This window comes from Elaeis guineensis, chromosome 7 (genome assembly GCF_000442705.2).
Source record: "Elaeis guineensis isolate ETL-2024a chromosome 7, EG11, whole genome shotgun sequence".
Taxonomy (NCBI): domain Eukaryota; kingdom Viridiplantae; phylum Streptophyta; class Magnoliopsida; order Arecales; family Arecaceae; genus Elaeis; species Elaeis guineensis.
Genome location: NC_025999.2, coordinates 5,194,581 through 5,217,741, shown reverse-complemented (window position 1 = coordinate 5,217,741; position 23,161 = coordinate 5,194,581). Strand labels below are relative to the sequence as shown.

General features: G+C 38.8%; 2 protein-coding genes across 3 annotated transcripts; both read left to right on the top strand.

Moving 5' to 3' along the window:
• Positions 1 to 591: 591 nt before the first annotated feature.
• LOC105049222 (uncharacterized) lies at positions 592 to 11,781 on the top strand. Of its 2 annotated transcripts, XM_073260823.1 has the most exons (7): positions 592 to 1,931; positions 2,045 to 2,180; positions 3,576 to 4,549; positions 6,755 to 6,899; positions 7,001 to 7,252; positions 8,573 to 8,885; positions 11,318 to 11,781. In XM_073260823.1, the coding sequence occupies exons 1-7, from the start codon at positions 604 to 606 to the stop codon at positions 11,431 to 11,433; spliced, it is 3,264 nt and encodes a 1,087-aa protein (XP_073116924.1). In that variant the 5' UTR covers positions 592 to 603; the 3' UTR covers positions 11,434 to 11,781. The 2 variants fall into 2 exon arrangements, 1 of the variants encoding a protein (XP_073116924.1); XR_012142655.1 differs by lacking the exon at positions 11,318 to 11,781 and having other exon boundaries at positions 6,990 to 7,252; positions 8,573 to 8,725.
• A 6,008-nt stretch (positions 11,782 to 17,789) lies between these two features.
• Positions 17,790 to 22,181, top strand: LOC105049223 (O-fucosyltransferase 23). Its single transcript, XM_073260786.1, has 3 exons — positions 17,790 to 18,031; positions 19,822 to 19,928; positions 20,061 to 22,181. Exon 3 carries the CDS (start codon positions 20,367 to 20,369, stop codon positions 21,726 to 21,728), a length of 1,362 nt encoding a protein of 453 aa, XP_073116887.1. The 5' UTR covers positions 17,790 to 18,031; positions 19,822 to 19,928; positions 20,061 to 20,366; the 3' UTR covers positions 21,729 to 22,181.
• Positions 22,182 to 23,161: the final 980 nt, after the last annotated feature.

Below are 23,161 nucleotides of genomic sequence, written 5' to 3'. Positions count from 1 at the left end.
TATAATAAATATATAATTTAATAATTTTTAAATTATTCAATATTTTGAATACTTAATGTAAAAGTTAGAAAGCTACAAATCATATGATTTTTTTATATATAAAAAATTTAAAAATAATAAATCACGTCAGGTAGCTCAAACCATTAATTCATAACTCCTATCGTTTGACCTAAGCCTGATTGGATCAGAATAGAGATCCATCCAAGTATGGTTAAATCTGTGCGGGAGGAGCTGCATATGCTAATCATTGTTTTTTCAACCGACAGTTGCTTGACTGAGTCAAACTACCATAATTTAAAGTGAGACGCAATGCCTTGGGGGAATCACACTTTTTGCACAACTTGTTCATTAAACTTGGAATTTTTCGCCACAGACCTCCAACGGTCATCTTTTTATTTTTTTCATTTCTTCTGATGTAATTGACAGACCGAACGCAAGGTCGCTAGCTCACGCACATCTCAGCACCCGTCTCCAAACCCTCCAATTAGGGAAGACAATTCGCCACGCTGATGGGCCCACTGCCACGTGTAATTTGTTCGCCCAAGAAGAAAATTTTCGACTTTGTGCTCCCTTCCATTAGGGAAGACAATTTTCCACCCTGACATGATGGGCCCACCACCACGTGTAATTTGTTTCCCAAAGAAGAAAATTTTTCAACTTTGTCCTTGCACTGTTCGTCATCATGCTATAGCCATGTCCGTCTTCCAATCTATAGAGAGAATATGGAGAGGGACATGGATGGTCCAAGCGCAAGGCATAGGAAGGCTCACCATCTCTTGTCGCTTAAAACAGCGGCTCTTCGTTGTCCCTTTCTCTCCTCTCTTGGTTCCCTTCCCTTTTTTTCCCTCAAATGCCTCCAAACTCCCATCTTTACTCTCCCTCCCATTCCAATCCAAACCCCGCCTTTCTCCTCCGATGCCTTCTTCTCTCCGCGACCTCCTCGCCGAGGACGGCTTCCGCCACCCAAAACCCCGCCGCAAACCACGCCAACCCCTCCCCCCCGCCTCCACCCCATCGCCACCGCCCGCCACCGCCTCCATGTGCTCCAACCGCCGCTTCCGCCCCAATGGCTCTTCCAGCTTCCATTCCCACGGAACCAGCTCCAACTCCCGTGACTCCATTCCCCAATCCTTGCTCCTGAACGATGACGAGGAGGAGGCCGGCATTGACGAGGCCGCCGTCCGGGCCGTCGTCTTGATCCTCTCCGGTTACGCGGGCCGGTTCCTGAAGGACGGCGGGTTCCGGCGGCGTCTCCGGGAGAAGTGCAACGCCTGCCTCGCGGCGAGGAAAGGCGCCGCACACGCCGTGCTCGCCAACCTCGAGCTCGGGATCGAGAGCATCGAGCGGCTTGCCGAGGAGGGCCCTAATGGTGCCACCAGGGACTCCAAGATCCGATCTTTAAGGAATTCCATCAGGCTGTTGAGTATTGTGGCCTCCCTGAACTCCCCCAAGTCGAGGAGTGGCGGCTACACCTGCGGGGTGCCCAACTCCCACCTTTCCGCCTGCGCCCAGCTCTACCTTGCAATGGTGTACAAGATCGAGAGGAATGACTGGGTCTCGGCCAGGCACCTCCTCCAGGTGTTCGTCGATGCGCCATTCCTGGCAAGGAAGAATCTTTTACCTGATCTCTGGGACCATTTCTTTCTCCCGCATTTGCTGCATCTCAAGGTGTGGTACAGCAAGGAGGCGGAGCTCGTCGCCGGGTGGGAGGTTGAGGACAGGGACCAGAGGATGAAGGGATTGAATAGGGCTTATATCGATCAGATGGATGGGGGCACAGCTCAGTTTGCTCTATACTATAAGGAGTGGCTCAAGGTTGGCGGAAAGGCTCCGCCTGTCCCTGCTGTGTCGCTGCCGTTGAGGACCAGCTATCTCGAGGCGTGGGGGAAGAGATCAGTGTCCTTGTCACGGTGTTCAATCAATAGAAACCTGTAAGTAAGACTCGCCTTCATGTTTCTTGATGTTATGCTTGCTTGAAATTTTACCACGCTTGTCCGTGTGGATTCTGATACGGCTTTATTTGTTTTGATCTAAACCATTGAAGGTATCGAGCAGTTTTCGGTGCGTCACTGGAACCGGAGGATATTGGTGATGGTTTGTTAATTAATGATACGGATTTAGCTGTGGAGCGTGAGCTGGATTCTAAAGAAGGCAGCTGCAATCTCGAGAACACTGTTCATGTGAGCCGATTGACTTTTGTTTATTTCTTTTTCTTTTTTGCAAGTAGAATTTCATAAACATGGTTAAACTCTTTATGATTTACGCCTCTTAAAGTGGAATCTACCTGAGCTCATATCGAATAAGATAAGCTGTGAGCATTAATGAAAATGACAAACTTGTGTCCTTGATTGCTTCCTACATATATGTTATATAATTGTCCTAGACAAAGCTGCTTGGCCCCAGGGAATCTCAAAGAAAATATTCCTGTATGTGATAGTTGAAACATTCTTTCACATATAAAACTCATTTTAAGTATATATCCGAACTCCTCCTGTTAGGGAGCACAAAAATACCAATCTTGATAAATCTTGTTGATACCTTCTCCCTGCTTATGTGCATGTGAAGAGAGTATCCGTTTTTCTGTATTTTGTTGGGTTTTGTGCTCTCTGGTTCATGTTTTGGTAATTAAAATCATCATATATAGGTGTTTGTTAACCATAGAACGTCGATATTCTTTATATTTACTTTAAATTTCTATGAACTTGGGTTTGCCAAGCCATAAATACTGAGCCTTATATCCTGACTCTTTGGAGTTGGTTTTGCAGTTCTTTCTTCATAGTTTAGCCCTATTGAGGGCTATGCTCTTAGCATTGCCAGTTTGCTTTAGATTTATTTGCACAACTTCTATCCATGTAACCTCATATCTCCAACTAATGTAATTATTCCCTTAACCACAAATCTTTGTCAATCTCCTTACTTAGGCATCCTTGAGTCTCCAATACATATGCCCATAGCATCTCAATCAGTTCTCTAGTTCATTCTCAGCACAAACATGTTAATTTCTATTTCCATGTTCTTGTCTCTATTATTATAACACCAGTGAATGGATTATATCTGTTGGCATGTGAAAAACCATATACTCTCAACCTCCTTTTGTGTGATTTATGCACTCTAAATGTTATGAGGTAGATTTTATATTTCTTTTTAATTATTAAAAAACATTTGCATCTTATAAGGGAAGCAAATCCATGATGATTGCAGAATAAGCATAATAAATTCGATCTTACCTATCCATAGAACAGCATGTGCTTTCACATGTGCCCATCTTTAATATTATTAACTCAACATTGTTAGTGTGCTCTCATATATTTATTGTCCTGATGTGGTTTATTTACTCAACAAGCATGTACAGTTTAACAGCTTTTGATATTATATGAATTGAAAATATATTTCTATTGTACAAAGACATTATGAATTTATCTTGTGTATATAGTAGGCTTACCATATCCTGATCATGTCTCTAGTTTGTTGAAGACAATAATGATTTCATTTAAATCATAAGGGAGATAACTTTTCTTCTGAAATTGCAAGAAGTTTAGTATTTCTCAGGTTTTACTTGTTTTCTGAGTAGACAGAGTGACATGGGGGCTCACCAAAAGGAATCAGACCCTGCAGAAGCACACCAAGCTCCTGGAGCAGCACCAGTACCACGCAAATCATACTCTTTCCGGTTATTTTCATGTCGCAGTGAACCATATAAAGAGGCAATACATCATGCACAAGTTTCCAGGAAAGATCCAGATGCAATTGCCAGAGAATCAGTCAGCAATGCAACCCCACTAAATGTTGGCCAAGCCATTACTTTAATTTCTGACTCAGATAGCCTCAGTGAATGTGAGGCTGCAGTTCATTTGGTTGCCAAAGCCTGGTTGGACTCACATGGAGACTCTATTCTGGAGACTGCACTGTCCTCATCTTCCGTGATTGAAGGACTTCTAGAAGTGACTTTCACATCTAAGGATGATAAGGTATTAGAGCTTGCAATCTCCCTCTTAGTGGAATTGGTCTCAAGGAATGAGGTAACCAGACAGGTTGTATTGAATGCAGATCCACAGCTTGAAATTTTCCTCAGACTGTTGAGAAGTACTAATCTTTTTTTAAAGGCAGCAGTAGTGCTTTATCTACTAAAACCAAAGGCAAAACAGATGCTATCGCTGGATTGGATACCATTAGTCATGCGTGTTTTGGATAATGGGGATCAGATGCAGACTTTGTTTACTGTGCGATGCAGCCCTAAATCAGCTGCTTTATACTTTCTAGATCAGCTTCTTATGGGTTTTGATGTGGACAGAAATGTTGAGAATGCGAAACAGATGGTTGCCCTTGGTGGGTTGGACCTGCTGATCAAAAGGCTAGAAATGGGAGATGCTCATGACAGAAAGAGATGTGCTTCACTCTTAGTCCCATGTATTCAAGCAGATGGGAGATGCAGAGATTATTTGGCTGGTAATATAAAAAAGGCATCTATTATTCAACTCCTCCTAGGAAACCAGTTAAAGTCAAAAGGTAGTGCCCTTTTTCTGCTGAGTGAGCTGGTCTGTCTTAACAGGTACAATTCATTTACATCATTTCTGTGACATATGCTCCTTACATGTCAATGTATTTGACAACAGAACAAATCGACAAATGCATCACAGCATATTTATTGAATGATGCTTACTGCTTTTCTTGATGTTTCTTCCAGATTGAACAGTTTCATGAAGTTACTTAACAATGACACTTTGGTTTATTTTTAAAATTAAAGATATATTCATTCAAAATTTTTTCCAAATATTAATGCCTTACAGCTTTTGGGGAAGAGGAGTAAATCATGCAGTAGATTTGTTGCTTTTTGTTAATCTTTGCTTGTGTGTTTAATTATTCATTTAGTGAAAGAAGTCGCATGAAGAAAAAGAGGAGGAAAATACAGGAAAGTGAATAGAGATGTCCAAACAGCAATTCATGGAGTAGTTCTTATGGTCTAAGTGAGTGCCATATTAATGGCCTAGAAAGGTCAATGACCAAACCGCTGTGGCCATTTAAGAAACAATATTCTGACCTGGGATGATCTGTTGCTCTGCTCAAAATTTAATTATCGGAAGAGTGCAAGTGTTTAAGTGGTGACATGCAATGCTGTGCTGTCAGGGTGGTGATGCTGAGCGTGCATGTGGCCATGCTACCCTGTGTATCACAAGATATCAACCCTTGCCAGCCAGTAAAATATAGGCATGGTGGGCCTGGCTTGATACCTCTAGGTACCAAGCCATTTGACTTTAAGCTTTTTCTTTGTTTCAGCATGACATGACATGGCACAACTGGGGCAGCAATCAGCATCTGCTCCTTAGTCATTGCAAAGGAGTTTCATCATTATCAGCTTGATAGTTTACGTATTCGGGTCCATAACCATGGGTTCCAATGCACGAGATCTTGTAGTACTTATCAATGAGGCCCTATCAATTAGTATTACACAGAAGAAATCAATTATAGAAACTAATACAATTAGATCAGAAGGATCCTCCGTCCTGAGTGGCATTAGAACCCACCAATAGTAGGAGGAGCAAGGAATATCCGTCTTTCTGCTAAACAGGATCTATTGAACTCATAATGGAAAGTGTTCAATTGGAACACGAAACGTGACTATTCCTTAGACCACGCAAGGCAAGAATTTGTCGATATTTCTGATTTAATCTTCTTGTTACTGGATACTTCATAGGAATAATCGCCCTTTGTTTTTTCCTTTCCATTCACTCGGATCTCTTCCGTTTCATCTATTTTTTCCGGCGCTGCTCTGCTATGCGCTATTCATGGTGCTACCGTAGAAAATACTTTATTCGAAGATGGTGCGATCGAGCAGAGCTCTACGGGTGAAACTGTGGTGGAAGGGGGTACACTACCTATCTTTCTGGAAAACAAGGCAAAGTAGTTCCTTGAGTTTGTCCATCGTGAGTATAACCGTTAACTACAATTCTATCCTGGATTGATTAAATCTCTATTATAGAGAAGAGAAGAATATGGGAGAAGTGGGTGGGGAAGACAGAGGGGAGAAGAAAGACATGAAAAGGAGAAATGGGGATGAGACCTGGCCAGAAGAAACATCAACTTTTCTTCTGTTAGTAAGTTGTATACATCTATTATTTGGTTGATTATAGCCGTTTTAGAAAGACTGCCTTGGCTCAATAGAAATAATAGGTGGAGTCCTCTTACTACAAAAAAATAGTACCTAAAAGCTTAACTAGTCTAGCTGTAACCAGCCACAGATTTCCTTTGAATTTGAGCCCGGTGAAGGCTCTTAAAGACAATTTCATCTCTCTGTTGGGCACCACATAGTTTGAAATACTTTAACATGATCTGTGCCATGAATGGCGAACAAGCCAGGGGTTCTATTAACATCATAAATAAATATGTAAAATAGGCCATAAGTGAGCCTCTTTCTGTCTACCGAATTTGGAACGTTTATGCTTTTGGATGCATCAATGTGCTCCTTTAGTTCTCCATTGATCTGGATTGATATATAGATTTCTGCAATTCATACTAGAGATCAGTCATTATTGACTGGGAAGCAAAGTTGGTTTCCTAACAAATTATCATGTATTAGAGATTATTAATGAAAACAATGTGTTGGCAAGTGTATGGTCTACTTTTCCTAAATTTTCAGCTCAGATGTATGGTGAGTATTGGTGTTGCAACTGGATATTTAGTTTGTATGAGAAAATTTATTGAATTCCACATTTTTCTGAAAAATTCAATTAAGTTGAAACATCTTTTCATTGAACAGAACAACTCAGATAATCAGGTTTCTGAAGGAGCTAAAAAATGATGGTTGCTTGAACACAATGCATGTCCTGTTGGTATATCTCCAACAAGCTCCACTTGAACAGCGTCCACTGGCTGCAGCTATTTTATTACTCCTTGACCTTCTGGTACCATTTTGAAACCAATCTTTTCATCAGAGAATGTGCAATTGTTTTAGGGTGTCACCTTTATATCTATGTACGATCCCCATATGGCAGTTATATTGCAGGGAGATCCTTTGCAGTACAGTGTCTATAGAGAAGAGGGAATTGATGCTATAGTAGCAGCCTTGGAATGGAATTTACATCACAAGGAAGTACAAGAACAGTGTAGTAGAGCTCTTTTGCTTTTGGGTGGCAGGTTTTCATGTTTGGGAGAGACCACTGCAGAGACTTGGTTACTTAAGAGAGCAGGATTAGATGATGGCCCTTCAGATTCGTTCAGAAGCAAAGAGATACCTGCAGTTGAAAATGCAAAAGTGGTATGTCTATATGCTTTCAGCAAATGACATCTATTAGATTTTATAGTCCTAAAAGGCATATTTGGTAGGACAATATGTGCACTTAAAACCCAGTACTTGATCTTTTCTGTATGTAGGTTTGAGTTATGCAACATACGTTCTTGTCTTGCCTTACATATTCTTCATGTACTTGGAATGTCATCAACTGGTTTGTCATTTAACACTATTTCTTCCAAAAAGATGAAAAAATTCCAGCGGGGTACGAATAGTCAGAGAGCTCCTTGCTAATAATTTTGTCTGAAGGGTCTAGAAAGCATGGAACTATGGTAGTGAGTTAAATAGAGGAACCAGAATTAGAAAGAATATGCTAACCCACATTACATGAAAACTCTTGTTAAGTAAGTCGATGTTTTTAAATTAAAAGAGTTATGGAGAATGACTAGATGTGGATAATACCTGGTTTCTTGTAAACAATAATTTATAGACATGAGATGTAATTTCCTTTTCACATAGTATTTGGATGGAAACATCCTTAGCACATAATATTTTTTTACCACAAGTAAGGACTTGGCTACTCAGTTAAGAAACGACATTAAATTGGTCAGGTTCATTAATATTTGTCTTGATGCATCAATGTTGTGTGAACTGAAAACATAAAAATTTGGAGAATATAAACAGTTTAATAAGACTGTATTTCTTTTAGCTCATTCGTTAGATGTGATAATTTCAGCCTGCTTTTGAATGGAACTGTTTACTAAGCCTTTTGCTTAGACAAAGTAGAGATATGCTTGCTCAGATTTGCTCACACTTGTCTATAATTTGTATATTGTCTTCCAAATTCAAATTAAAATAATGCATAATTTAAATATGCCCATGGGATATTTTCAGTATATTACTCCTACATATGCTTAACTTTTTTATATGACTTGTGAACTTGACCACTTAACTGAATTTGTTTATAGATATTAATCATGCTTTATTAATTCCCAACCATAGTCATCTATTGCTTTCATGAATGAGATAAATGATATGCTTAGTTCATCCAAGGTTTCGATTTTACACATAAGAACAACATGACCATTTGCATTTAGCGTTCCTTAAATTTACTTTACTCAGATGTAATCATGATACTTCAATTAATTAGGTCTGTCTACCTGTGAGAGCATCGGTAGCTGTTCAGATTCTTTTTTCCACTTGGAAACACATATTCGAATGCATTGTTATCCTAAGTTATGCTTCCTACTATAATTACATTTTATTGTTACACTCTTCTGTGTACTCAAGGGCTTATATCATCTGGACACATCTTTTGTACTGACATGATTGAGTAATAATCATCAGGATGAAGAGGAAAAAATGACTGAAGAGTGGCTAAGGAAGTTGGCCATGGTCTTGCTGACTAGTGGTAAAAAGAGGTTCTTGGTTGCCCTATCAAATTGCATAGCTGATGGGATCCCAAGTTTGGCCAGATCTTGCCTTGTTACAATTGCATGGATGAGCAGCTCACTTTCCTCGTTACATGGTGCTAATAGCCTTCAGCCTTTGGCATGCTCTATTCTTGCGCCTCGGTTGTTCGAGAGCTTGAACTATGATAGAGCATTGGAAGAGAGGGTCTTGGCTTCACTATCACTGCTTAATTTTGTTAGACATCCAGGTAACGCCATCTTTGTAGCTTTCTTTTTTTCTTTTTTCTTTTTGACCTTTTTCCTTCTTTATATTCAACAAAGTAGACCCCGACAACTGGGTTGACTTTATAGCACTTCAGAGCACCCACCATAGCAGATCTTCATCTAAGTTTAGCATGTGCATGCTAAGTTTAATTTTGAAAAAATTATAGGAATACCCCTTCAACTTTAGCCAATTTTACTTACACCTCCTATACTTTAAAAAGTATCAAATTGATCCTTCTAGTTATCAATATGTTCCAATATAGTCCAACTGTCTATCTCTTAGAATTTTTTAAAATGACAAAAATACTCATATCATTATCTCCTCCCTCCCCCTCCTCCCTCCTCTCCGATTGTCCTCTATCACTGGTGTCCCCCTCTTTCTCCCTCTTTCCTCCACTCATTTCTCTTCCCTTCTCACCCATTTCTTCTCCTCCCCTTCCTCCTCTTTCTCTCTTCTCTTTTCTCCTCCCCTTCCTCCACCCATTCCTCCATCTCCTTCTTTTCCTCTCCATTCATTTCTCCTCCTTATCCTCCTCCTTCAAGCCATCCATAAACCATCTCCCTTCATGCGACCTCCTTCACCTCCGTCTCTTCTTACCTTCCCTATCTTCTTCCTCCCCATCCTCTTCTCCTCTTTGTCCTCCTCAACCCTATTTCTTGCTGATGGCCTATTTCTCCTCCTTCCCTTCCTCATTCTCTTTCTTATCCTCATCCTCTTTCTCCTCCAAACTAACCTATAAGCCCTATTTTTTTAGATGGCCTCCTTTATATCCGTCCCTTTTCATCGGAAAAAAATCTTTCCCCTCCCCTTCCTCCTTACTCATTTCTTCTCCTTCATGGTGACACCCTCCACCTCCTTCTCTTTCTCTTTATCCATTTCGCCTCCTCATCCTCTTCTTCCTCAAAACTATCTATAAGCCATCCTCCTTCACGATGGCCCTTTTCACCTTCATCCCTTTCCGTCGATAACCCATTCTTTTCTCTCTTCTTCCTCCCCACCCTCTTCTCCTTCTTGCCCTCCTCTAATCCATTTCTTATCGGCTCCCCTCCTCTCCTTCCTCCTCATCCACTTTTTCTTTTCATCTTCTTCCTCCTTCAAGTCTATCCATAAACAAGGGACATTTTCATCTACTGAGAGAGAAGTCTAACACCGTTTATTAGTAAAATAAATGGCTGGACTAAATCAGAACATATTGATAACTAGAAAGATTAGTTTGACACTTTTTAAAGTACATGAATGTAAATGAAATTATGCTAAAGTTGAGGGAGAATTCCTGTAATTTTTTTTCTTTAATTTTTGCATGCACTTCCAATGCTAAAATCAGTTTTTCTTTTTAAAAAAGGTCAGATAAAGCACAATCATGAAGTCTGTATGGTAAATATGTCCCTCTGACATAGACAATGTTGAAATCAAAGGTGCAAGATGAAAAAATGGGGGAAAAGTGCATTTCTATGGCGATCATAAGGGTCACAGGTAAGATATGACATTGAAAAGAAGTGCACAGATGGACTCTTGTTTAACGTATTGTAAGCAATCCATTATAAACTCATAAAAGGAACAAAAACTTATAGGTTGCATGCTGACACTTAGTTGTTATGCAATTGCTGATACTATCCATTTTTTTCTTAGATATGTAAAATTACTTCCTCAGCATTTGCATAGGCTGACATCAAATGTGTTGGAAATCAACTGCCTATCATGATAATTCCTTTCTGCAATTCCCATTTATCTCCCATGCTTTCATAAAGATAGTCATGCTATATCCCCTTCCAGAAGTGGATTAATCCATGTATGTTATGAGAGAAGGAACCCACTTATTTTACTTCAGTTTGATAAACAATCCTCTTGTTGGTATATCCCTTATCATATGCCTCAACGTGTGAACACTGCCTTTTATTTTGTTGTGTTGATATTCAATTTCTTACGACTTGGGAATTGAATTTCATCACATGCTTTTCATTTTAAAAAAAAAAAAAATTAATTCACCATTCGATGCAACATTTTTTCTATGTAACCACTTCATTGATAAACATTAGTCACAGCTGCACCAATCATATGATGGTGGATTAGTGTTACGTTACCTCATATTTTGTTCCCTTGCATGATTATCTACTAAATGTTTGTAAGGTGAGAGGAATGCATCCTAGTAATTTACTTTCTTTCATGTGTTGAGGATTTGCTACAGATTATGATCTTTTGAACCTTATGTCTTAGGACTTATTGGAATGTTTGTTGTCCAATTGAATGTCTTTTCATAAATTTTCAACAGCTTGTTTTGAAATCTCTAATTACTTATTAAAAATAGCTTATTCATAATCATTTCCCAACATTTCGTTGTTTTACTTGATTTAGATGTACTACTCCATGCGTGTCATGTCTTTATTCATGATTTATTTGTTCGGAACTCCTTAACAGAATGTCTCCCAAAGATTTTTCCTTTGAATAAAGAGATGATTAACTTGCTGCAAGATCTGGCCCAAGTGACATGGACTGCGAAAGAGCTACTCTTTGCTTGCTGCAGATGCTCTTAACATCTGTTTTCAAGTTCTTTCCATCAGAAAGGAACATCTGTCTCGAGCTCTAAAAGCCCTAATTAAGGAGATGAAGTTCAGATGCTTAAAGACTGACAGTCTCTTGAATGTAGGTATTCTCTAGCTTCATATGTACTTCCCATACATTCATGAAGAGGAAGTATACACTTCATTCTCATGCAAAGTCAAGGGGTTATCCCTTACGGCATTTAAACTTCTATTGTTGTCTTGTAAAAAGGGGAACAAAAATTGTTAGTTCTTGTATACAGTCTTCAACTCTGTTACTTTGTTCTATATATTCTTTTTTGGATCATTAAATCAAGTTTGGATTATTCAGCTGTTTATTTACTTATCAGTTACCAGAAATTCACTACCTATTACTGAATTTCTCTAGTGCTGTTTACTCCTTTCAGAAATTTAGGTTAGGTTGTGGATAATGAAAGGGATGCCCTTGATCAACTATACTCCAAATCATGCTAGGACTTGATGGATCAGTCCTGTCAAGCTGCATTGACAGCAAGGTCGAGGGATTACAGTCCATCATTTATGAATACTTTATAAAACAAGGATTAGAGGAAGCCAACAAAGTTTTGAGCAAGCACTTTGCATTGAATGTGCAGTCTTTTGTGTGCAGAAAGAAGTATGGTTGAATGAGCAGAAACCTGCTGCATTCAACCAAGCCTATAATGCATAATACTGAAGAGGGTGATCTTTATTTCTTAAAACTTAGACATCAAAACCAACTCTGTTTTCTTTCCCTTTTTTTTATTCGTGATGACTCATCACTGTTAGCAAATGCACCAAGCAAGGCAACCACTTGAGCTAAAGAGAGGAGATCAACTGAAGAAGCAAAAGCAAACCAGGAGATTCTTTTACTACAATCTAATCTCAGATTCTGAGAAATACGTCGCCATAATATAGTTGAGCTGAAAAAGGAGATTAACCGTAGCAAAGAAAACCAGGAGATGTTTTTATTACAATCCAATCCAATAGCCTGAGGAATACCATCTCCATAATACACAAAACATTGAGAGAGAGAGAGAGAGAAAGAGAGAGAGAGAGAGAGTTGAGTGTTTTACCCGTTCTAAACATTGAGTGTTTAGATTGCAGACTTGACTATCTAAAATGTGGACTCAAAAATCTTCAAGCCAAGCTGCTAGAGTTGTCACGGGAAGAACATCCCATTCTTAACACCTTTTCTTTTCTTTTCTTTTCTTTTTTTCTTTTGTTTGCAGCTGGGGGAAACCACCATGGCCAAGAAGAGTGAGAAGAGGAGAGGATGAAGCAGTTGACGAAGCTTCCTGCATGCATTCATAGTATATGCGCCCGCTATAGGCAGCAAGATCTGCATGGTAAACTGGTGGTAGATGGGTCTCATGAACAAATAAATTACAATATCTAATTAAGTATGTCTGGAGAAGAAAGGATTAAGATCATGAATCAATCCAGATTCTTCATAAAGAAGTTCTGCATCGAAGTTCGTGGGATTTGAAAATAAGACAGCCAAAGCATTTGATCCTCTTCCCTCTTTAATTGCATAGATTTATCAAATTATGAAACAACTACTCTTCCATTCTAGGAAATCTTTCATTTCTATCTAACAAAGTGATCTGAAGGACAAACTTTTAGATTAATGTCACGATAGTATGATAAAACCTAATTAAGAAAAAGGAAAATGCACAATATCAATAATCAAGGATGGGAGGCAAACTTCATTCTGGTATGATAGTTGGGTTGAAGGAAAAGCACTAAGTGAAAAGTTTCCTTCTCTATTTGCCTTTGCAGTTAACCGGGATTCAAGTATTGCTTCATTCCTTTCAAAGATCAGCATAACAGCTAACTTCAAATCACCATTGAGCTCTACCACCATTTCAGAGTTTCAGGCTTAGGAGTCCTTACTTAACAGCATAAACCTTACGGAAGGAAAAAATAAGAAGCAATGGACATGGACTCCAAATGAGATCTTTGCAGTTGGACACAGCTCTCTCTTCCTTGAGATTGGAGGAATAATATCACTGATAGGACTCATCATCTGAAAATTACCAATACCAGAAAAAATAAAAACCTTTGCATGGTTGTACTTCCACAATAAAATTCTCACTGATGAAAACCTCGAGAAGAAAGGAGTCAAGGGCCCGGAGGTATGCCCAAACCACAGACCATCTATTCACCCAATGTTCCTACTCTACTCGGCTATGGACTTGCTATCCAAAATGGGCAAGCGAGGTCAGTTTCCCCCACCTTACAGAGAACTTTGAAGCCCTTGGCAGTCAGTGGATAATGGAAGGGAAGAAACAAAAGCATAGGACAGTCTACTGGCTATTTCTGTTGGCGTATTTGGAGCGAATGGAATAAGTGTGTATTCACTTTCGAGGCTCGATTCTAGCAAGAAGTGAAAAAATCTATAGCTTATCTGTTCAATGGCTGGGTGGTAGAAAAGACAGCTCACATTTCAAGTGAACAGAATCAGTGTGTATTCGCTTTCGAGGCTCGATCCTACCTAGAAGTGGAAAAATCTGCAGCTTATCTATTCAATGACTCGGTGGTAAGAAAAGACAACCCCCATTTCAAGCGACTCTACCGGTTCTCGAAGAAACTCTAGTACTAAAAACGATAGATTTTATCAAGATTAACTTCAATGACAGTATCAAAGATGACAAAGATGGAGCTAGCTTTGCCATCCGTGGTTCGGTGGAAGATTTTTGATGGCTGATGGTTTCCACCTATTTAAATTTTTAATCTCAGCTGCGAAGCTTCACATTACTTGGGCAAGTATCATCTTTGTCAAGTAGCAGCTTCACGCGGACAGGATGATCCTAGAAGGTGACTCTGCTACTATCATCACGTGGATTCAGGGTGATGCCAGGTAGTTCAAGGGTCATCCGCTTATTGGAGATGTCAGAGCCTCTCTTCGTCTAGCTGTTGCAGTGAAAGTCTGACATGTCTATAGAAAAATGAATACTGCAATAGATTGGACGATGATTTTTATTGTCGAATATTCTGACGACTGACTGTGGAGATAGGATGAGGTCTATCCGTAGATATTAAGAGATTTTATATATCTTGATTTTTTAAGTTGTTCTCGTATTAGATTGGTGTGACTGTCTGTTTATACCGAGATGAATAAGAAAAAGGAGGAGACAAGTTTTTTTCAAACACTATCAACTCTCCGCTTCGCGGTTTTGTAAACTCACAGGCCATTGGCAATAGTATATTTAGAATCCAACCCTCCACTGTAGACGATGAGATGTTCACATGAACTCATCAGCTATCCATCACGTAGTCTTACAGTGCGGTAGCTTTCCATTTTGTATTTTTAATCCCTTATCATTCTCCAACCAAAACATCTACTGTAACTTATTCACTATTTTAATATATATATAATGAAGGGAGCATCTTACTCCCCTCATTCTATCTCAAAAAAAAAAAAAAAAAGGGAAAAAGGAAAATGCGTTACGTTAAGTATATTGTCAAAGGCGTGAACAACATTGACCTGAAAGCATAGCGTTTCAGAACAGATAGAATGATTGATGTCTCTAAAATTATGAATCTCTCAACCTTTTATATTTGTAATATTAAGATCAATTCAGATCGTCCTTCAAATTTTAGATACGTGCACGCATGCATGCCGCATGCCCAATATCTGCTCTTAAGTCATTCTTGAAGTAACCTACTCCAGTTTGAAGCCTGAGTAGTTCTGAATAGTTGGAACTTAGATCCCAAGTATGGCTCATTTGTATCTGGTGTATCCAGCCAGGCAAGCAAAAAACAAAACAAAACAAAAGCAACAAGAAAAGATGGTTTAGAACAATACCTGCAAGGCCCATGCGCTGCACACACACATTGCACACTTAGTGCCATCACTAGCCTTTTCATTGAAGAGCCCAGGCCATGTTTCTCAGCTCCTTATCAATGTTGCTATGCAAAATGTGGAATGTGAAAAGCCACCCTGCCTCACATCAAATGGTCCATTAAACCAAGTACTCGGCTTGGGCTTCACCAATTTAAAAATATGGAAATCCTCCAATGGACGGGCTCCTTTTGTAATTACTATAATCTTTGAACCTTCTCATGCACATCTTACTTTACCAAGATATCATTTTAGTCCATTGAATGGAAGAAATTTTGCTTAATGTCTCTAGACTAGGCTATATTTACCAACATTCAGAATACCTCTGGAGTGGACTGGTCAGAATCCCATGGAGAGAAAAAAAGATGGGAGAGGATCTTTTTATAAATATAGCCTAGTTCGTTCTGATTTGGACGATCATATGAGCCCACACTATGAATGTTATGAGATTTTGGGTCCAACCATCCAAATAAATCCGATAGGACTGCTACCTTGTATCCATCCTATGCTATCTAGGCTGGAGCGTAGACCCTAAGCTAAATTGAGTCATGGCTCAAAAAAAAAAAAAAAAAAAAAAAAAAAAAAAAAAAAAAAAAGAAGCTCTATTACTTAGAGGCCAAACCAAGCAGGGACACGGCCGAAATTGAACCTCTGCCTCCTGTCCAACCGGCAAAGGATGAAACCATCCTAGCAAGACCCAGGCAAGATGAAAACCATATATTTCAATTCAACCTGATATGTTCAAAAAGGAAGAATGCATTCTAACTTTAACTAGGCTCAACCAGTTTAACACTGAAGCAACATTGAGTGGACCATCAGTTAGCCCAGATTAAATCCTGCCTGTAGGGAGAACCTTTTAATCTTTTATTGCCAAATGCGAACAGTTGAAGGTGAAGTAGTGGGGCCAAAGGACAGTTGAGAGGTAGGTGGCAGACTGGCTGTAGGATAGTACTTTTCAAGTCGAGGTTTATCACCAGAAGCTAAAGCAAAGGTGGTAGCATTTGTAGCCACCGCCAGCTCATTCGGCATTCCCTCTTGTAGGGCCCACGGCCCACGAGAAAGCCCTAGAAGATGTTTGTGGCCCATGGTAGCCGCCATCATAGTTGGCCTTAATTGCCCTCGCCCCTTTCCTGGAATAGCTAGCTCACGGCCTGTACTTATGACCGATAGATTTTTACCTAGTTTTTTCCTCTTTTTTTTTTTGCCTTTTAAAGCCAAGACCAATAGATCTCATAATGTGTTAAATCCGGTTTGTTATATGCCCTTTAATGTAGCAAAGGCTGAGGTTATCATCCTTGGTTGGTGCGTAGACTCTCCTTCCAATTCTATCAGATACCTAAGGAGATTATAGGTACAGTCACTAGAAGATGTTGTTCTTGACCAAGCTAAGATTTTGCATTGATCATAGTTGCTACCAGGGGAGAATGATGTGAGAAACAGCACATAAACAGAGAGCTAAAAATGAGGGTCATCATAAATTGAATTAAATGGCATTCTTTGGTGGCAGGGGCATCTCATTGCATGGACAAAGTAAATTGTTCAAATGTAGCAATTAAACTAGTATTGATTGACAGGAAGGCGCACCAGCCAATAGATAAATAGTTATTATTATTCTTATAAATCAGTTTAATGATAGAGTTCTGTTATTATAGTCACCTATTCCTTTATATGTTTTTTTTTGGGTAAAGATTCCTTTATATGTTTTAAATTATGATATGATGCATCAAACATCACTCAAAAGTCTATATTAATTTTTAGTAATAAAAAGTTACTCTTTTTGTTTTGTGAGAATAATAGTGGAAGCAACATGTATTAAAGTTATTAAGGTCAAATACTTGAAAAATGAATTCAGAACTTCCTCCCATTTTGAGGTGCATTGACCGAGGAAAAAACCCACTTTGCAATGGCATTTTTCCAATAAATTGCAAATTATATATCTAGGATGGAAATTAAGGTCAAGCTGCATCAACCATTTTAATCAACTAAAAATACCCTGCATATATTCATCTTAAATGCTAGATGTCTTCCCACCATTGCCACTTTAGTTTTTCCTTGGTTTTTTTAAAATCGCTTGCATGTGCGCAATATCAATTTCATATAATTGATAATTAACATATATTTATAGAAAATATTTCTAATTCATTTTTTTTAATCTAAGGGGGATGAATTGGCCAATCACATATTTCAGGGTGGAAGCTGATTGTGGAGCAACAATCTGAAACATGCTTGTGGATTTTTTTTTTTTTTTTTTTAAATAAGATTAATTTATTTGAAAGAAAAAAAAAAAAAACTCCCAATACCTCAGGGATCAGAATTCCAGGTGGTCCTTTGAAGGCGTACACCCCACCGTCCTTAAATAAGCTGCCCCCTGGGCGTGACACAAAAACTCCACAAAGAAGGAAGGGGCATTTTGGGAATCCCAGAAGACACCTACCCCACGCAAGCCAAACTTTTTAGGCTGGCTTTTCCTTTTTTTGATGGGAAGACTCTCCTTGGCCCCCAGCCACTGTACACGGCCCAACAAAGCTGCAGATCCTCCTGGGAGCACAAAAAGCGCTATACATTTAACTCTCTCTCTCTCTCTAAATTTAACCCCCTAATTTGAGTGTCAGGTTATAGGTCCTGCAACTGCAATCCCTCCCCTTTTTGTTTCCTAATTCTGTCTTTGAGATTCCTCCCACCCCCATCCCTTTTCTGTGTGGTTTGTTGGTTGTTTTTGTACAAACTTTAAAGAGGCTGGCTGTCAGGGTATGTTTTTTAGGTGTTAGTTCAATTATACTCTCATGATATCAATTTCTCCTGAATCATTTATAGATGTGATATTGGATCTTGTTCTTGATTGGGATTTCTTTCTTTCTTTCTTCCTTTTTTTTTTTTTTGCTGGGACTATGGATTTGTATTTTTCTTAAATTTCTGAATTCAGATGGGTTATCGTTCTGCTGTTGATTGAATATAAAAGTTTTCTTGTCAGAGTCCGTTTCCGATGGTGTGGGAAATCAACTGCAAACTCATGATAAAATCTTGTACTTGTTGCAAATTATTTTTAGTGATTATGAGGGTTTTTGTTGGGACTATTGATTGGGACGGGGGCAAGATGGGTCCCTAACGGAACTTAGATTCAGAGAAATATGTTTTTTTTTTTTTTTTTGAACCCTTTATTTTTTATTTTTATTTTATCTTTTTTTGGGGAGAAACTCCATCTAGTATGGATGGAGAATCTCCGGCAAAGTTTCCTTTTTTGGGGAAGAAGATGGGAGATATCCATCGATTCATTTCGGGAGAAGATGAAATGACAAGAAGATTTATTTTTAGATGTAATGTTATTTTCTAGGAGATTGGATTTGGATGGAAAGTGAGTTATTTTATTTTATTTTCTCTGATTTGATTGAGAAGGATTTCCCTGTAACTTTTCCTGTACGATGTTTTGCTTGATTGCAGAGGCTTAGATTAAGGTGTTATACAGGATTTCTTTTCAGATTCTAGTTTGGCTTTAGGAACTATCGTTTTTGGTGTGGGCATGAGTAGAAATGGGTTTTTTGGTGCCTGAACTGAGTGAAAAATAGAAATTTTCGAATCTTTTACTTTGCAACTGATTCTTTTACCTTCTCTCTCTATTTATTTTTGGTTGGGTTGGGAGTTTTGGTTGGATAAATGGGGATTAGGATTAAGTTTTCGTTGGATAAATGGGATTGGGTTTAACTTTGTTGTGACTATTGTTTTGCGTTGGAATGTAGAAAGTCGGCACTGCTGGGACTTGAAATGTTTCTCTTTTCAATTTTGTTAACATAAATGGGCTTCTCTTGAATTCTTTTAATTGTATAGTTGCAGAAGAGAAGAATTTTTGAGATTTTCTGTAGCTGCTTTTTGAAGTTTTTCCCCCTTATCTTTTTGTATAGTTTCTCAAGTGGGAACTGTAGAGGGATCCTCTCCTGTTCAAAACCATTTCTCAGTCCTTTTTAAGTACAATTGGTATTTTGTTGTAATGAAAAGGTAGCACGAGCTCTGTCGTTGCTCCTTTTTCTTTTTTTCCTGGGGACTGGATTGATGAGTTTTTCTTTTTAGAAATACACTTCTTGTGAAATTTTCTTTATTGGATGGTTTTGGAAGATAGGGTATTATTTGAAGGGTAGCTGTAAATAGGGTGTTTATGCTTTTAATCCTTTGGTTCTGCAACAAATATAAAGACTGGAGCCATGCGTTTTCATAGAGCTACTGTATTGTTTGGTCTATGTGTGGAGATGAAGACATTGGAGGTTAAAAACATGAAAATAGTTTTATTTTTCTATATCACCTGGATATGCAAGGATATTCCCACATGAGGAACTAAGGGGTTTACGACCCTTGCTGTAACCAAAAATAAAGAAAATGAAAATGAAATGTTTTTTCTTGAAATTTACTTATAAATATCTGCAGGGGAAATCAGGTCTTTTAGAGTCTTGGAAGGGTATAATTTGAAAGAAAATGAGGTGCGGATTTCTCAAGAAAAATAAGATGTGGATTTCTGAATTTTTTTTTTTCTTTTTTGCTGTTTATTGCAGCAAATGACAAAACTGAAGATTGGAGAAGCTCTGTTTCAAAGGTTAAGGATGGATTCAGATGCATGTTCCTTTGAATGCTTAAGCCTTAGGGGTCTTTGACTCATGAGGTATGTGCCACAAGTTCCTGGATACTCAGTTTCTATTGACCAATCAAGATTTTGTGGTGGAAATTTCAAAGATCCATTGTTCTCCGATTGAGTTGCTCATGTCTTCATGCTTCCTGTCATCTTTGTCTGCAGATCTGATGGCATGGTTGGATAGAATCGTTCATCTGAAAAAGATAACTGATTGGGGAAAGATATCATATATTTCTTACCAGTGTTGGAATGAATTGGAGTTTGTCCTTTTACGGTAGTGAAGGGTGTGTGACTGGTGATTTTTCTCTCTTTCTCCTCCTCTTTCGTTTTATACAAAGATCCATGAGTATAATTGGACTTTCTTGGGTTCCATATCTTTGGGATATCATCATTATCAGAGCATGCCAATGTCATAAAAGAAGGTTGGGACAAAGTAGATTCATTGGATGAGAAAGAAGATAGATCTCCATGGATTTTACAAATTTACAATTTCCTAAGCTGATCCACTGCCATATGAAGCCAATTATATGCAGGTGCTTTGTGTTGATGATCTTCATTCTTGTATTGAGAACTGTTCTTCTTTATCCCTTCCCTGGTGTTCATTGGTTTCAACAGAGGGGCTCTTTCTGGATATCTGCCTCTACTGCTTCTAATTCACAATTAGATGTCAGAAGAGACAAATTCGTGGAGGTTCCTCAGATTGTTTGGGGTCTGAATAATCAGAAAATAGCATTTGCAAGAGCAATTTTGACCGCAAGATTTTTGAATCGAACTCTTCTAATGCCTAGCTTGAGTGCTTCTCTGTTTTACAAAGAAATTGACTTACTGGAACCAATTTCATTTGATAAGTTGTTCCATTTGGAGAAGTTCAATTCCCTCTGCTATGGGTTTGTCCATGTGGGCCGTTATTCTGATCTCTTGAATCAAACCAAGCCGTTTGAGCTCCAGAAGGGAAGTGGTAGGAAGTGGACTAAAGAGCGAGACCTGAATCAGCTAAAACAATGCAAGGAGCATTCAATTGACAAGTTTGAGGTAATTCGGATCGTTGGAAAGCATCCTTTCCTTTGGCATGATCATTGGCCTGTCAAGGACTATGCAAAGATTTTTGAGTGTCTGGTATTGGTTGATGTAATAGAAAACGAGGTGATGAAGGTTATATCCAGGATTAGAGAGATAGGTGTTAAGGAAAGAAGTAAAGTTGATATTGCTAAGAATGAATTAAACTCGGATGGATCAGTAGACCAACCTGCGCCTTATATAGCTGTCCACATGAGGATAGAGAAAGACTGGATGATCCATTGTAAGAAGCGGGAGAAGAAATCAAATATCAGTCAGATCTGTAGTAGTAAAGAAGAGGTTATGGAAATGGTAGCCCACATCACTGGCTTACAACGGCCAATTGTGGTTTATCTTGCAGTCGCTGATAGCCTCTTAGAAGATGGTTCTATATTGAGTGGTTGGAAAGATGGTCTTCTTCCTTATGAGAAAAAGAGATTGGGGGTCAGGGATATCTACAAGAAGTACCCTTACCTCATCCAGTCTGCAATTGACTATGAGGTTTGCTCAAGAGCTGATGTTTTTGTTGGCAATAGTTTCTCTACATTTTCTGGCCTCATAGTGCTATCAAGAACACAAAAGTTGATTGGCATGGGCATTACAAGGGCATGTGGAATTGATGTCGGGCTTGCATCATATGCTTACAATATATTGGGAGAATCCGGGGGCCCAAAGATGTGGATGACAGATATGTCTGCGTCAAGCCTTCAAAGCATCAGCTATGGGACGAACAATATCTCATGCTATAGCAACTCAAAAGCAAGGCTGTTATAAAAACTAGTCAAGTAGATGAAAGGCGTATAGTTTGGGAAAGTTATTCTTTTATTATATCTCATACCAGTTTGAGCGGATCCAGATCTTGATAACCTCTTATGAATCACACTCCTTTAAACCTGGCTTGTCGATCGGAGTCCACATGCAAATGCAATTGTTGACTTGCAACTATAACATGACATGACACAGCAACCTAATCTACAGCATTATTCGGTATCATTACAATGTGGTATGTGAGTAATACAGCAAAAGCATTTCGTGGTATTATTCATGTTTAATTTATTTAATTTTCTATATCATAATGGCTGCTGATCTTTTGGGAAGCCTCAGTCTTGGGTTGATAGACATTCAACTCAAAAGGCCTTATTGTTTGTACATGTTAAATAGAAGAACAAATGTTGCTTGTTTCTTTCTGTTTTGGAAGCTAAGACTGTCATTTTCTGTTTTGAATCATGATGCATTATTCTCTCCAATGCTCATGAAAGTTGCTAATTACAAAAATTATGCTTGAGGCCGTGATGTATGCTATGATTGTTAATCATTTTTTGATGAAAGCATGTTTTAGTTGGAAAAGGGTTCAGATTTCACTTGCACTCCATCAAATGGGTTCTTTTTGTCTCCCACTGAACCTGGAGAAGATTCAAATCATGTTATACTTTCAGTGGTTTTTTCACAGATCATCATGAATGGTCCTCAATGCTCCTCAAAATGGTCATTCTTCACATGGTCAAAAGCTTTATGTGTGTTGAGTTTTCTTCCAAGCAGAAACTGTACCAGATCAAATAATCTTTTAAAAAGAATAAAGGGATGGAATGGCTAAGCCTCATTGTAACTAATCAAAATTACTCCAAAAATTTAAGCTGATAAGAGAAGATGCAAGCAATGCATGTCAGGCCTAACACCTATAAGACACTTGGCTATTAACAATGTCAGGTTGACTTATGAAGCAAAGGCACATAGAAAAAATCTTGGTGGCTGGGGGTTCTGGATTTCTTACTTTCAGGTAGCCAGCATTGGACCAATCAAGCATTGATCACCAAATATTTGTTAGGACCAAAGGCTGGCTTCTGAGTTGTTACTGTATCATCACACAGCACTCCCTCAGGCTGTCAGGCAGGGATTTAAGTTTCACATTTTATCAGCAAACGCAGAAGAATTGCAATGTGATTGTGATATGCAAGAGCAATGTATAGCCATCAACAGATAACATGGGATACTGAGGATGGGCACATGAGCATACTTTAGGCATCATTGTCCTGTTGCCTTTTTCCTAATTGGCAAGGGCCAGTCCAGGGTGCCACACTGCCTTTTTCCTCTTTTTTTTCCTAAAGCAGAGGGTGCTTGAATAGTTGACTGATTAAATGGTTGCAAAAGCTTCATTAGGTTCATTCTGGCATCTATCCTCCACAGCAGCCTCAAAGATGCATAGAGTA

Coding starts and splice junctions, on each gene's coding strand:
- LOC105049222 (XM_073260823.1), top strand. CDS start 604: ATGATGGGCCCACCACCACGTGTAATTTGTTTCCCAAAGAAGAAAATT. Junction 6,900..7,000: donor TATTACTCCTTGACCTTCTG/GTACCATTTTGA, acceptor GTTATATTGCAG/GGAGATCCTTTGCAGTACAG. Junction 8,886..11,317: donor TAATTTTGTTAGACATCCAG/GTAACGCCATCT, acceptor ACTCCTTAACAG/AATGTCTCCCAAAGATTTTT.
- LOC105049223 (XM_073260786.1), top strand. CDS start 20,367: ATGGATTTTACAAATTTACAATTTCCTAAGCTGATCCACTGCCATATG.